Consider the following 13,808-nt stretch of genomic DNA (forward strand, 5'->3'; position numbering starts at 1 on the left):
GTTTATGTAGATAGCATGTTATTCCTCTCTGGACCTCTAAACAATATTCAACTGCCAGAAAATTTGATGTCGTTCTTAGGTACTGTTGTCGAACATCAAGGTTATGTAGATAGCATGTTATCCCTCTCTGGACCTCTAAACAATAATTCAACTGCCAGAAATTTGATGTCGTTCTTAGGTACTGTGGTCCGAACATTAAGGTTATGTAGATAGCATGTTTTATTCCTCTCTGGACCTCTAAACAATATTCAACTGCCAGAAATTTTGATGTCGTTCTTAGGTACTGTTGTCGAACATCAAGGTTATGTAGATAGCATGTTTTCCCTCTCTGGATCTCTAAACAATATTCAACTGCCCAGAAATTTGATGTCGTTTCTTAGGTACTGTGGTCGAACATTAAGGTTATGTAGATAGCATGTTATCCCTCTCTGGACCTCTAAACAATATTCAACTGCCAGAAAATTTGAATGTCGTTCTTAGGTACTGTGGTCGAACATTAAGGTTATGTAGATAGCATGTTATCCCTCTCTGGACCTCTAAACAATATTCAACTGCCAGAAATTTGATGTCGTTCTTAGGTACTGTTGTCGAACATCAAGGTTATGTAGATAGCATGTTATTCCTCTCTGGACCTCTAAACAATATTCAACTGCCCAGAAATTTGATGTTGTTCTTAGGTACTGTGGTCGAACATTAAGGTTATGTAGATAGCATGTTATTCCTCTCTGGACCTCTAAACAATATTCAACTGCCAGAAATTTGATGTCGTTCTTAGGTACTGTTGTCGAACATCAAGGTTATGTAGATAGCATGTTATCCCTCTCTGGACCTCTAAACAATATTCAACTGCCAGAAATTTGATGTCGTTCTTAGGTACTGTGGTCGAACATTAAGGTTATAGTAGATAGCATGTTATTCCTCTCTGGACCTCTAAACAATATTCAACTGCCAGAAATTTGATGTCGTTCTTAGGTACTGTTGTCGAACATCAAGGTTATGTAGATAGCATGTTATCCCTCTCTGGATCTCTAAACAATATTCAACTGCCAGAAATTTGATGTCGTTCTTAGGTACTGTGGTCGAACATTAAGGTTATGTAGATAGCATGTTATCCCTCTCTGGACCTCTAAACAATATTCAACTGCCAGAAATTGATGTCGTTCTTAGGTACTGTGGTCGAACATTAGGGTTATGTAGATAGCATGTTTATCCCTCTCTGGATCTCTAAACAATATTCAACTGCCAGAAATTTGATGTCGTTCTTAGGGTACTGTGGTCGAACATTAAGGTTATGTAGATAGCATGTTATCCGTCTCTGGATCTCTAAACAATATTCAACTTGCCAGAAATTTGATGTCGTTCTTAGGTACTGTGGGTCGAACATTAAGGTTTATGTAGATAGCATGTTTATCCCTCTCTGGATCTCTAAAACAATATTCAACTGCCAGAAATTTGATGTCGTTCTTAGGTACTGTGGTCGAACATTAAGGTTATGTAGATAGCATGTTATCCCTCTCTGGATCTCTAAACAATATTCAACTGCCAGAAATTTGATGTCGTTCTTTAGGTACTGTGGTCGAACATTAAGGTTATTTAGATAGCATGTTATCCTCTCTGGATCTCTAAACAATATTCAACTGCCAGAAATTTGATGTCGTTCTTAGGTACTGTGGTCGAACATTAAGGTTATGTAGATAGCATGTTATCCCTTTCTGGATCTCTAAACAATATTCAACTGCCAGAAATTTGATGTCGTTGTTAGGTACTGTGGTCGAACATTAAGGTTTTGTTGATAGTATGTTATCTTTCTCTGTACACCATAGAAGGTTATTCTACTACTACAATTATTTATAATTAAGGTTTAAAAATTTGTGTAGTGTATTACAAGATTTTTGTAAGTTCAGGATTTTGTCACAATGTCTAAAAATGTGATTTTGTAAGACTGTTACAGTTTTAATTTTATTGGTACGATTTCAGTACTGAATTAGACAGTGCTTGTAATTTGGAGCAAAGAATGTTAGAAAAAATTCCAATAAATATTGTATGTGTGGTAAAGTAATGTAAATCTATGTTTGAGTCTGAACTTATTTTACACTTTGAACTGCAATGCATGTACAAGTATAGACCTAGACACAAAAATACAATATAGTTATAGAATAAGTAAGTAGCTGTAGTGTAAACAAAACGGTGCAAGCGAAACATGACACAGATGATAAAACAGAGAAGATTTGCTTGTCCCACTTCCCACCGTTGGTGAGGGGCCCCCTGCCCGTGTCTGCTCAGATATTTGCTTCTGCACAGATTTCTTGAGAGCGGTTTATCTATAGAGTAATCTCCCTTATCATGTTTGTAGTTTGATGTATTTAATGTAAGTTTAACCATATATTTTAGGCTTTGGCATCTGAAGAAGAAGCAGACTGCAGAAAAAAAGTTCCATTCTGTCAAAAAATAGCCTTAGATATTTTACATTACTTTGTGTAAGGAAATCAAAAATACCATATGAAATGTTTCCACTGAACACATATTTACATTATTGACCTTAATTTAGTAAAAATCTTTTTATGTTAACAAATTCGCTACCAAAGGGCACAGTAGTGGTGTGTGGTGGTGACTGCGTAGTAGCTAAAGTGTTGATCCATGGCAATGATTTTGCTAATTTATGTACTTGTTTTAGCTGTTAAATTTCTAATGTTCTACTACAGCTAGAAGTAGTTGTATCTTGTTTATAGAAAGACAGTTTTGCTGGTAGAGAATGTCATCAATTATTGATAAATCAAAACAAGGTTTTTTTTATTCTCACCATCATTATGTCTTAATGTACTAATTGAGATTTCCCTTTAGCAGATTCAGAATTTCAGGTCCAGAACGAGACTAAGTGACAGAGTGTGCTATCAACAAGGTGTCTTCTTGGAAAGCAGAGAAAGTTTAGTCCTTCATTGGGAAAATCCAAATGTTTTGTTTATGTGGTGAGTTAAATATTGTTGGTCTCTGTCTTATTACTTAGTAATTTATTGTTCATGTTTTATTGTTAAACGTACATTACAGTCAAGCAGACTGTCCATGCCTGAAAATGTTAATACTTTTTACATAAATTACAAAAGAATTTACAAAAAAGTCATAAAGGCCGCAAGAGCTTATCACGTAGATTCAAAATTAAAAAAACGCTGAAAATTTTTCAAAAACTGCTTGGCATATTATTAACAAATCAAAACCCACAATTCAAACTAAAATGAGAAAAATAAACGAAATAAAGGTTAAAGAGACATTATTTACTGAGACTTCGGACATTGCTTAACAGTTCAACAGTTTGTTTTTCCTCTGTTGGAGTTACTTCTCCTGGATTTCAATATCAGAGGTCAAAACATGTACCATCCAAAGCACCGCTGACATCCATGGCGCCGACTCCTGTGACTTGCGAGGAGTAGATTTGATTATTCGGGAGTGCAAACCCAAAAAGTCGGATGACATTAATGGCTTTTCAATGTGGTTGATTAAACGTTGCTATAGGCACTTTTTAGAACCACTAACAAAATTGGTTAATTTATCCCTTGAGAGGGGAATGTTTCCGACAGATCTAAAGCTCTCAAAGGTAATTCCAGTATTCAAAAGGGGAGATCCTTGCCTGACCAGCAATTATCAACCAATTTCTATCTTGCCTATATTCAGTAAAGTGTTTGAAAATTGTTTCTGAAGAGATTGTTAAACTTTGTGGAACAGTTTAATATATTTTCACCTAGCCAGTTTGGCTTCCGAAAAAATGTTTCCTCAATTGATGCAATAAACAAGCTTGTGGACCTGATAGCTGAGGGCTTTGATAGACGAGAGTACTCACTCAGTGTCTTCTTGGATCTGTCCAAGGCCTTCGTCTGCTACACTACTGTCTGAGCTTGAACGTTGTGGTATTAGGGGGCTGCACATGTGTGAATTAAGTCTTTTCTTGAAGTCAGATATCAGTGTGTCCAAATTGAAAACTCAATCTCACCTAAATAAGAATGGACAGTGGGGTCCCTCAGGGCTCCGTTTTTGGCCCCATTCTCTTTTTGATTTACGCTAACAATTTGAACAATACTATTCAAAGTGGACATCTTGTTCAATATGCAGATGACACGACTCTGTATAAGATCTAAGTCAAAAAATGACTTGGAAATAGAAACCTACATGGAAATTAATTCATGCATTCAATTCTTTGAAGAAAAAAAAACCTTGCAATAAACGATCAAAAAACAAACTTTATTAATTTCAACTTGCGGCGACAAGACAATGAAAATTTACCAGTGGTCATAGTAAACGATTCTCTTATAGAGGAAGTCGATTCTACTACATTCTTAGGAATGCACCTCGATAGAGGGCTGACTTGGAGTGATCATATCGACAGGCTATGTTCCAAAGTTGCCAATGGTATCTTTGCTCTGCGGAACCTAGCAAAATATTGAACTGACAAAGTTATTAAAATGGCCTATTATGGGCTAGTATACCCACACTTTTCTTATGGAATAAGACAGCACAAAATACAAATTTGAAAGAGCCTTTCGGCTACAAAAGAAGGCAGTCAGAATCATTGCAAATTTAAAATTTAGAGAGTCGTGCAGAGATGCCTTCAGGATTTTGGGATTACTGACTTTACCCTGCCTCTATATCCTGGAGGTGGCCCTGTATTGTAGATTCAAATGGGATTTGACACAGGGCAATGACGTCCATGGATATAATACGAGGGGAAGGGACAACCTGAGAATTCAGTCTCACAGAACGATGGCTTATGAACAACTTCCATCGCAGGTTGGTGTGATCAACATATTCCCGGAGTGCAACAAAGAAACGTTTTAAAGCTCGATTACGAGATCTTTTGGTTTCGAATGCATTTTTTTCCGTTGATGAGTTCATGACAAATCGCTGGGAGTGATAAAATTATTTCGTTAACTCTGTTGCCAAAATGAATAACATTTTTGTGCTGACGATTGTAAAAGAATATTTAATTAATGTAACATTGGTTAAAATTGATGTTTTATAATTCAACTTGTATTATGATAAGTTAGACGCATGCAATAAAATTGTAAAAAATTGTCTACTGCAATAAAGAAAATTTAAATTTGAATTTGAATGTGTGTTTTATGTATTGATACTGTGGACACCAGTTTGTTTGATTCATAAGAAGTTGTAAGAATACACCTTACTGTGCTGCTTGATAATCAGTAAAATTGCTCTTTCTTACTGTTAATGTTCCCCAATACAATTACACAAATAAAACCACTTCTTTAAACAACTGCAAGGTAAGTAAAAAGGATTCTTTTATTACACTAGGATTTATTGTGGTAGTACAATATGTTGTACTATGAGTAATCAAGTTTTTTTTTATTTTAAAAAAGAAACATGTTTTTTAATTTTAAAATGTGATAATTAGGCACATACATGTTCAAACCTGCTTGACACCATGGCTATTTCTTAGAAATACTGGTCTTGTGAATGCAAGGTCTGTTTGCTGTTTGAGGCCTACAACAAACAATCGTGCTAGAGTTCTCTGTGAGTCTGTGAATGTTATTAAAGCTTATAGATGTCATCACTAATTGTCACAATGGCTATTTCTTAGAAATACTGGTCTTGTGAATGCAAGGTCTGTTTGGTGTTTGAGGCCTACAACAAACAATCGTGCTAGAGTTCTCTGTGAGTCTGTGAATGTTATTAAAGCTTATAGATGTCATCACTACTTGTCACAATGGCTATTTCTTAGAAATACTGGTCTTGTGAATGCAAGGTCTGTTTGCTGTTTGAGGCCTACAACAAACAATCGTGCTAGAGTTCTCTGTGAGTCTGTGAATGTTATTAAAGCTTATAAATGTCATCACTACTTGTCACAATGGCTATTTCTTAGAAATACTGGTCTTGTGAATGCAAGGTCTGTTTGCTGTTTGAGGCTACAACAAACAATCGTGCTAGAGTTCTCTGTGAGTCTGTGAATGTTATTAAAGTTTATAGATGTCATCACTACTTGTCACAATGGCTATTTCTTAGAAATACTGGTCTTGTGAATGCAAGGTCTGTTTGGTGTTTGAGGCTACAACAAACAATCGTGCTAGAGTTCTCTGTGAGTCTGTGACTGTTATTAAAGCTTATAGATGTCATCACTGCTTGTAAAGCTAAATAAAGAATTATCCTAATAAGCAATTGAGAAATTAATCTCATTATGATCTGCTTGAAATGGCAAAACCAGTTTCTCCTTGTTGCAGCTTAATTACTCAACACAGCTCTCTCTGGAGCCTAGACTACAGACTAACTGATTCAAAGAGATTACGTTCATAAAAATAGGTGTCCAAGCCTAGATACATCAAGTCTGAGTCTGATCAAGAAGTATTTGCACCAAATGAAATGAAATGTGACTTTTTTGGAATTGCATTAGGATTACCACTAGATATCGAAATAATATTTGCAAAGACCTAAGTTTTGCCTCTTTTCAATTATTGTTATATGCTTATTGAGCTTTCTATTAAACTCCAGTGTGCTCTGTCGTTTTGCCTCACATTTATCAGATGTTGTCCCACATGAACTGTGTGCTGCATTGCTATTTATTCATTCAATTATTGTTATATGCTTATTGAGATTTCTATTAAACTCCAGTGTGCTCTGTCGTTTTGCCTCACATTTATCAGATGTTGTCCCACATGAACTGTGTGCTGCATTGCTATTGATTCATTCAATTATTGTTATATGCTTATTGAGATTTCTATTAAACTCCAGTGTGCTCTGTCGTTTTGCCTCACATTTATCAGATGTTGTCCCACATGAACTGTGTGCTGCATTGCTATTGATTCATTCAATTATTGTTATATGCTTATTGAGATTTCTATTAAACTCCAGTGTGCTCTGTCGTTTTGCCTCACATTTATCAGATGTTGTCCCACATGAACTGTGTGCTGCATTGCTATTGATTCATTCAATTATTGTTATATGCTTATTGAGATTTCTATTAAACTCCAGTGTGCTCTGTCGTTTTGCCTCACGTTTATCAGATGTTGTCCCACATGAACTGTGTGCTGCATTGCTATTGATTCATTCAATTATTGTTATATGCTTATTGAGATTTCTATTAAACTCCAGTGTGCTCTGTCGTTTTGCCTCACGTTTATCAGATGTTGTCCCACATGAACTGTGTGCTGCATTGCTATTGATTCATTCAATTATTGTTATATGCTTATTGAGATTTCTATTAAACTCCAGTGTGCTCTGTCGTTTTGCCTCACATTTATCAGATGTTGTCCCACATGAACTGTGTGCTGCATTGCTATTGATTCATTCAATTATTGTTATATGCTTATTGAGATTTCTATTAAACTCCAGTGTGCTCTGTCATTTTGCCTCACGTTTATCAGATGTTGTCCCACATGAACTGTGTGCTGCACTGCTATTGATTCATTCAATATCTTTAAAACAGTTTGTCTGTACTGTCCTGGCTAGAGCTGTGATACAATCAATGCTATTTTATTGAAAATGGCTGCCATTTTAAATTTTAATAATGTTATGGTCTAACACACACACATTGTAGGCTGGTATATACAAGAAAAGTAAAAAGAAATTGAACTGTTCCCTCCGGTGTTTCAGTTACCTCTGACTTTTAAATCACTGTTTGACATTATGAATGGCTCACATAAAAGGAAGGATTGATGTATTTTTTATCTAAACCAATCTAATTTAGAGGTGCAATAATCAAATCATTCACTTTTCACTTTTGGAATGATTTTTCTGTAAAACTTAAGAGCAATGGCATGCTGCTGGGGATCTGGCAGGTTGATGGTGTTGGGGTGATAGTGGCTACTAGGTTATCAGGTGTGGGTTTGATAGAGTAATGAAAATGTGAATATTGTATAATTATAGGCGTAATATGTTGTAGTTAATTTATCATATGCTACTAATTTGGTTTATTTAAAGATAAAATTTTACTTTTTCAATAAATTATTGTATTATTTTTCTTCTCTAAGGAAAGGCACAAAATTCCTCTGTGTGTACAATTTTGGGGAAGTTTAACAGGAGTCCTTCTTGGTTTTTATTCCAAAAAGTAATGAGTTAATAATAAATTTTGTGTTATTGGTTTTGTAAAGTAAAAAGAATACAGGGCAACAAAACTTTACGGTTTGTTTCAAATTTATTTGGTTTGTATGTTCGGATAAGTTTAACAAATTACATAGGCTTATACAATTATTTATTTATACAATATAATTTTTTTAAGTTGGCATATTTTTATTATGCCATTATAAGACTACCTGTGTCTTATAAGGAGATATTTTTACAGGTTTTTATTTAATTGAACGTGTTGGAAATAGTCTGAAACACACAATGCAACATTACAGTCACTATTAACTCTCTTCTTGGCAGTATAAAGTAGGGAAACACAAGAATGAGATGAGGCACCTGCAGGAAAGGGTTAACGGATAGAAATAAAAGAAACAGAAAGAAAAAAGGAGCAAATGTGATATTGTGGTTCATGTAGTAAGTAGTTATTTCTTCTATACAAATGTGTTCGGTCGCTTATGCATTCAGGCTAATAATCGTACTTTCTGATCCAGGGAACTAAATACAGGCTAGGTACAGGTAATGTGAGCTGTTTAGTGCTGAAGCAGCTGCTGCTCCGTTTGCTGGTGGCACAGGATTGTAATGTATGTCGCTTGAGACAATTACTTGGATCAAGAGGAGAGGAGGGTTTTATGTCTAAACTTTGACTCAAAATGTATTTTTTTTGTTCTCAGCCAATTGTTGATACATTTTTTATTTCATGTTTATACTCTGGAGGAAAAGTTAAATGGTGGAGAAAACTCAGCTAAAATGACAATAGACCATTACTCTCAAGTAACTATTTGTTTCAAAACATTTACCATTGTTATACAAATTTTTAGAATAAAACAATGAACAATTTTGAAGTAATATAATATCCTTTCAAAATGAAATATCCATCATCTGCAAAGTTTAAACAAAGATCATGATTTATTTATCAAAAGGTTGGATTCTTAAATAATAATTCAAGTTTAAGCAAGCAATATGTTGTTTTTTAAGCTTAGGTTTATTGTTTATAAGTTGATAAGCGAGATTAACCACTTTTTTATTATATTTCTGGTTTTTGCATTTTACCAGTAACATAAACAAAAACTAAAAGAACATAATTAAGGATGAAATAAGTGATAGGACATTAATATCTATATACTGATACATTTCAATTCAAGTAAAAAAGGTGAACATTCTATTACAATACTTGTTGATATTAAGTTATACTTTTTATTTTAATCGTTTCTTTAAGGTAGTAGACTAAGGTCTTAATCATATAGTTGCCTGAAAGAAACCCTTTCCCTTCAGCAGTCAAAGTAAAAAGTTTCAGACTCATGTATGTTCTGTCTAGGATGTCATTCATATACTGCACAAAAAGAAGACTTCCTTCTAAATGAGGTAACAGATGACACTGTGCTTTTGTACATTGACAATTCTCAACATACTGACCTTGAACCACTCTTGTGGTGGAGGGGAGGAATCAGGTGACAATTCTCAACATACTGACCTTGAACCACTTTTGTGGTGGAGGGGAGGAATCAGGTGACAATTCTCAACATACTGACCTTGAACCACTCTTGTGGTGGAGGGGAGGAATCAGGTGACAATTCTCAACATACTGACCTTGAACCACTCTTGTGGTGGAGGGGAGGAATCAGGTGACAATTCTCAACATACTGACCTTGAACCACTCTTGTGGTGGAGGGGAGGAATCAGGTGACAATTCTCAACATACTGACCTTGAACCACTCTTGTGGTGGAGGGGAGGAATCAGGTGACAATTCTCAACATACTGACCTTGAACCACTCAGGCTACATGGCACTGGTGCCAACTTGTCCAAAATATGTCCCTCCACACATTACAGTTTCTGTACACTTACTTTCTGTTTATGCCTCGTATTGGCCCCTACTTAGAAAATGGCCCTCTTATAAACTTACAAGGTAATTTTACGCAGCTTTATAAGCATTTAATTGGTTATAAAGTTATAATTAACTCTATTATAGGTCGTCATCTATTAATCGCATGCCTCATTTTATAATTTTCTTTTGTTAATACGTCCCAGTAAATTAGATCCAACAAACTGCACAGGAACAGTAATTAACTGTTTTATTACTTACACTGTATGTAGCCATTATTGAGAATTGTGAAGAGGAAGTATAGTTAAATCAAACAACAAAATATTAAAAGATGTAAAATAAAACCCTTATCGTTCAGAACTGGCTTGAGTATTTTTGTCCTTCGAATTTTTAAGATAAACTTGTACGGAAAGAATGACAAAAATCTGAGATGATAACGGTGCGCAGGTGTCTGTTTCAGGGTGAACGGGAAGGTGTTTGCGTGCGACCTGTGCGGTCGCTCTTACAACCAGTATGCCTCACTGTATCGCCATCGCCGCTACGAATGTGGAAAGCAGCCGATGTTCGTTTGTCCGTTCTGTCCTCAGCGGTGCAAACAGAAAGCGAATATCAACGCCCACATCAGACTCAAACATGCCGATCAGAAGCAAAACACTGCATAGTCTTCTGATTAGGGTATATTTGGTTTCAGATTTGGTCGGATTATATTTTATTTTCTTATTAACTTTCTTAAATTAAATTGTTCTCGGGCTATGTCATTTAATTTGAGGTTTCATTATCTCTTTGTAACCAAAATCCAGATTTATTTTTTATACATATATATATTTGTTATCTGTTCTATCTACTTTTATTATTACTGTATCAGATTTGTGTTATTCTTCTCACATTACTGTCTAATAACTGCAAACATCTAGACAGGTAGTAATACTTTTTTTTATTACTGTTTGCTTAATTAAGTCATCTTGAGAAATTTTAAACTAAGTAGAAACTATTGTAAAAGGACTTGTATTGTTTTTTAATTAATTAATTGCCTGATATAAAAGGGTTCAGACATTTTTTTATTGTTATGTTACAAAAATTATGTTTGTTAACATATACATGTTGACATATAACAATGGTAAATGTCTGAATCCTATTGCCTGATATAGATTTATTGGAATGATAATTGCAACTTATACTAAATAACTCCCAGACAAAATAAAATGTTGATGGGTTTTTTTCATTTCTTTAAGTGACTCCCTTTAAAGCTGTAACTTAGATTTTTTGCCAGAATGAAATAATATATTGTTTTTTAGTGCATAACTTGAGCTCAAAATATATTTTGAACTTGAGTGTAGATGTTTTTTTTATTTATTATCTTGTGTTAATATAACTTGTTAACGTTTATGAGAACGACTTTAAATTAATACATTATACATTTGGAATATTTAATTAAAGGTGAGTAATCCTTTATAGTAAAAATTGTAATACGTAGTACAGCGTAATACCAGCTGAATATTCTACTGAATGGTTTCCTAGGGGCTATTGAAGTTGGTTTACTCTTCTTGAAATGTTTGTATAAAGTAATAGTTTGGTACTTTAACATTCTATCAGAAGTTTGCATATTTGGAATGAATTGGATTAATATCTATTTGCATTTGTTTGTTGTGTGTAGTATAATTAAAAAGGATTTGTAATTATTTTGACAAAACATGTTATTTGTTGAATAATAATAAAATATTTAACAATGTTGTGTTTAGTTTCAAGTTTTATTTATTTCCAATTATCATTTAAAAACTTGGTTTTCAACAAGTATAAACCAGATTATTGACATTATTAGTTTTAAATAACCTTCAATAAAAAAAAAAAAAAAAAAAAAAAATAATAATAATATAACCATTATTTATATTACTTGTTGTTATAATCATTTTAATAGTGTTAATGGATAATGGTGCCAGAAAATATATAAAATATGTTTGAGTTTCAGTAGTAACAGTGAAATAACCATAACCTAAGAGTGGAATCACAAGTTATCAATGTACTTCATCAGTAGCTAAGAGTGGAGTTTATAATGTTCATGGACCTCCGTTCTAAATCCCTTGTTTAGTATTCGTAGTATTATTTGACCCAGCTTACCTAAAACTTCCATATTAGAATATTCCATTTTAGATTTTAATAAATTAGTAATCTCATTTTACAAAATACAGTTTCCATCTACGTTGTTAGATATGAGGAAACATGTGGAAGTCAATTTACCAAATCTTTAGATAAAAGAAATTGTTGTGGTTTTACCAAACCACAATATGTAGAAAAAAAGAAAATTTCCAAATGTTAAGAAGAGAAAAAAGAGGAAATCAGGTGATCGATCTTATGATAAGAAAGTAAGTAAATGTTTGAAGGTATAAAACTTTAAGAAAAGAACCTGTGGAAGTCAAATGTATCACAATGTACAGAAAACCTTAAAGTTAATGTTAATGTAAAGGAATTCACTGAAGTTCGGAATCATTAAATCCTTTGCCCTTGTTCAGTATTTTAAGAAGCATCCCCTTAAGTCTGGTAATCACAGCTGTTTAATCTAATTGATCTAAAAATATATTGTTTACCATATAATACAAATATAGATAATCCCTTTTAACCCTCTGACTGGCAACGTCATAAATTACGACTCATTTTTTACCGCTGTGAACTGGTAGAGTCGTAATATACGACTCATTAAACATCGTCTACTATTTACGTCATAATTCCGAGAATTACTGCGCGAATCGTATTAAAAGTTATATTACTTTAATCAAAATATTTCAAGCTTTCTAATAATGTATTCACTTTTACATGTATATAAATGTTTGTTCTTTTACTGGCCGCTGAAAGCTGACGACTAGTTGCGCGTGACGTAACTCCGCACCTATTACTGTTCCTTACAGCTGTTCGGTTGCTTGCTTTGTTTGTTTACCGACTTTGTAAAGTATGTTCACATGATCAAAATGTAAAAAGAAAGCGTAGCTATTATTGATGCTCTGCCTGCAATTGTGGGATTCACCCCACATGCTTCCACAGGTTGCAGCACTTCTGGAGGGACAAAAAGGTGGGAAGGAAGAGAGCTAATGCTGGAGATGACTCTGAGTAGACACTACTGACATCTTGTATATAGTCTTCTTTATTACAATTGTAATTTTATTTGTAAATAAAAGTGTTTATAACTATATATTTTCTTTTTGAGCATAAGTAAGTGGACATTTCATTTTGGATTTTTAAATAAAATTAATTTTGTTTCGTTTGAATGACATAATATAAAAAAGTGTTTTTTGAAAAACAAAGTTTTGACTTCTGATTATCAAACATCCCCCATTATTTAGGTAAGTCAAATAATAATTATTTGTATTTTATACAAAATATCCTGCTGAGTAATTTGATGTATAACATTTTATGTTTTCCCCAATAAATAATTGTACAGGATAAAAAATTCAAAACTCTGAACGAAGCTTCAAATTAGTGTGCCAGTAAAGGCTTAAATGTGCGCCAGCCAGAGGGTTAAATCCCATTAAATATTAACCGTGTAACATCTCGAGCAGACTTAATTTACTCTAAAATATAATATAGATGTATTTCTTTCTTACTGTCAAAATTCATATATGCTTAATGGTGTTAACTCTTTGGAAATGTTGATGTTCTGATAAGTCACTAGTTTTTCATATAAGAGTAAGGCTATATAAATCAAACAATACCCAAAATAGTTAAAGGATATTTGTTTTATTTTTATATGACATTTAAATAAAGTGACTATCACCAGCAATAATAAAACTTCTTAATGTGGAAATATTATTGTGCACAATGTTTCTGTTAACAATATTAATTATTACATGGGAAAGAAGTTCCTCTATTGTTTAATGTTAGAATCAGCTGTCCTAGGAAGCTGCTGTTCTGATATCATAGGATAGGTAGCTATTGCA

At 33.7% G+C, this 13,808-nt stretch overlaps 1 protein-coding gene across 1 annotated transcript; it reads left to right on the forward strand.

Moving 5' to 3' along the window:
• The first annotated feature begins 1,706 nt into the window (after nucleotides 1-1,706).
• On the forward strand, nucleotides 1,707-11,620 carry LOC124356073 (longitudinals lacking protein, isoforms A/B/D/L-like). The gene is made up of 2 exons (XM_046807241.1): nucleotides 1,707-2,966; nucleotides 10,330-11,620. Exons 1-2 carry the CDS (start codon nucleotides 2,951-2,953, stop codon nucleotides 10,542-10,544), a joined length of 231 nt encoding a protein of 76 aa, XP_046663197.1. The 5' UTR covers nucleotides 1,707-2,950; the 3' UTR covers nucleotides 10,545-11,620.
• The last annotated feature ends 2,188 nt before the right edge of the window (nucleotides 11,621-13,808 follow it).

This window comes from Homalodisca vitripennis, chromosome 2 (genome assembly GCF_021130785.1).
Source record: "Homalodisca vitripennis isolate AUS2020 chromosome 2, UT_GWSS_2.1, whole genome shotgun sequence".
NCBI lineage: Eukaryota > Metazoa > Arthropoda > Insecta > Hemiptera > Cicadellidae > Homalodisca > Homalodisca vitripennis.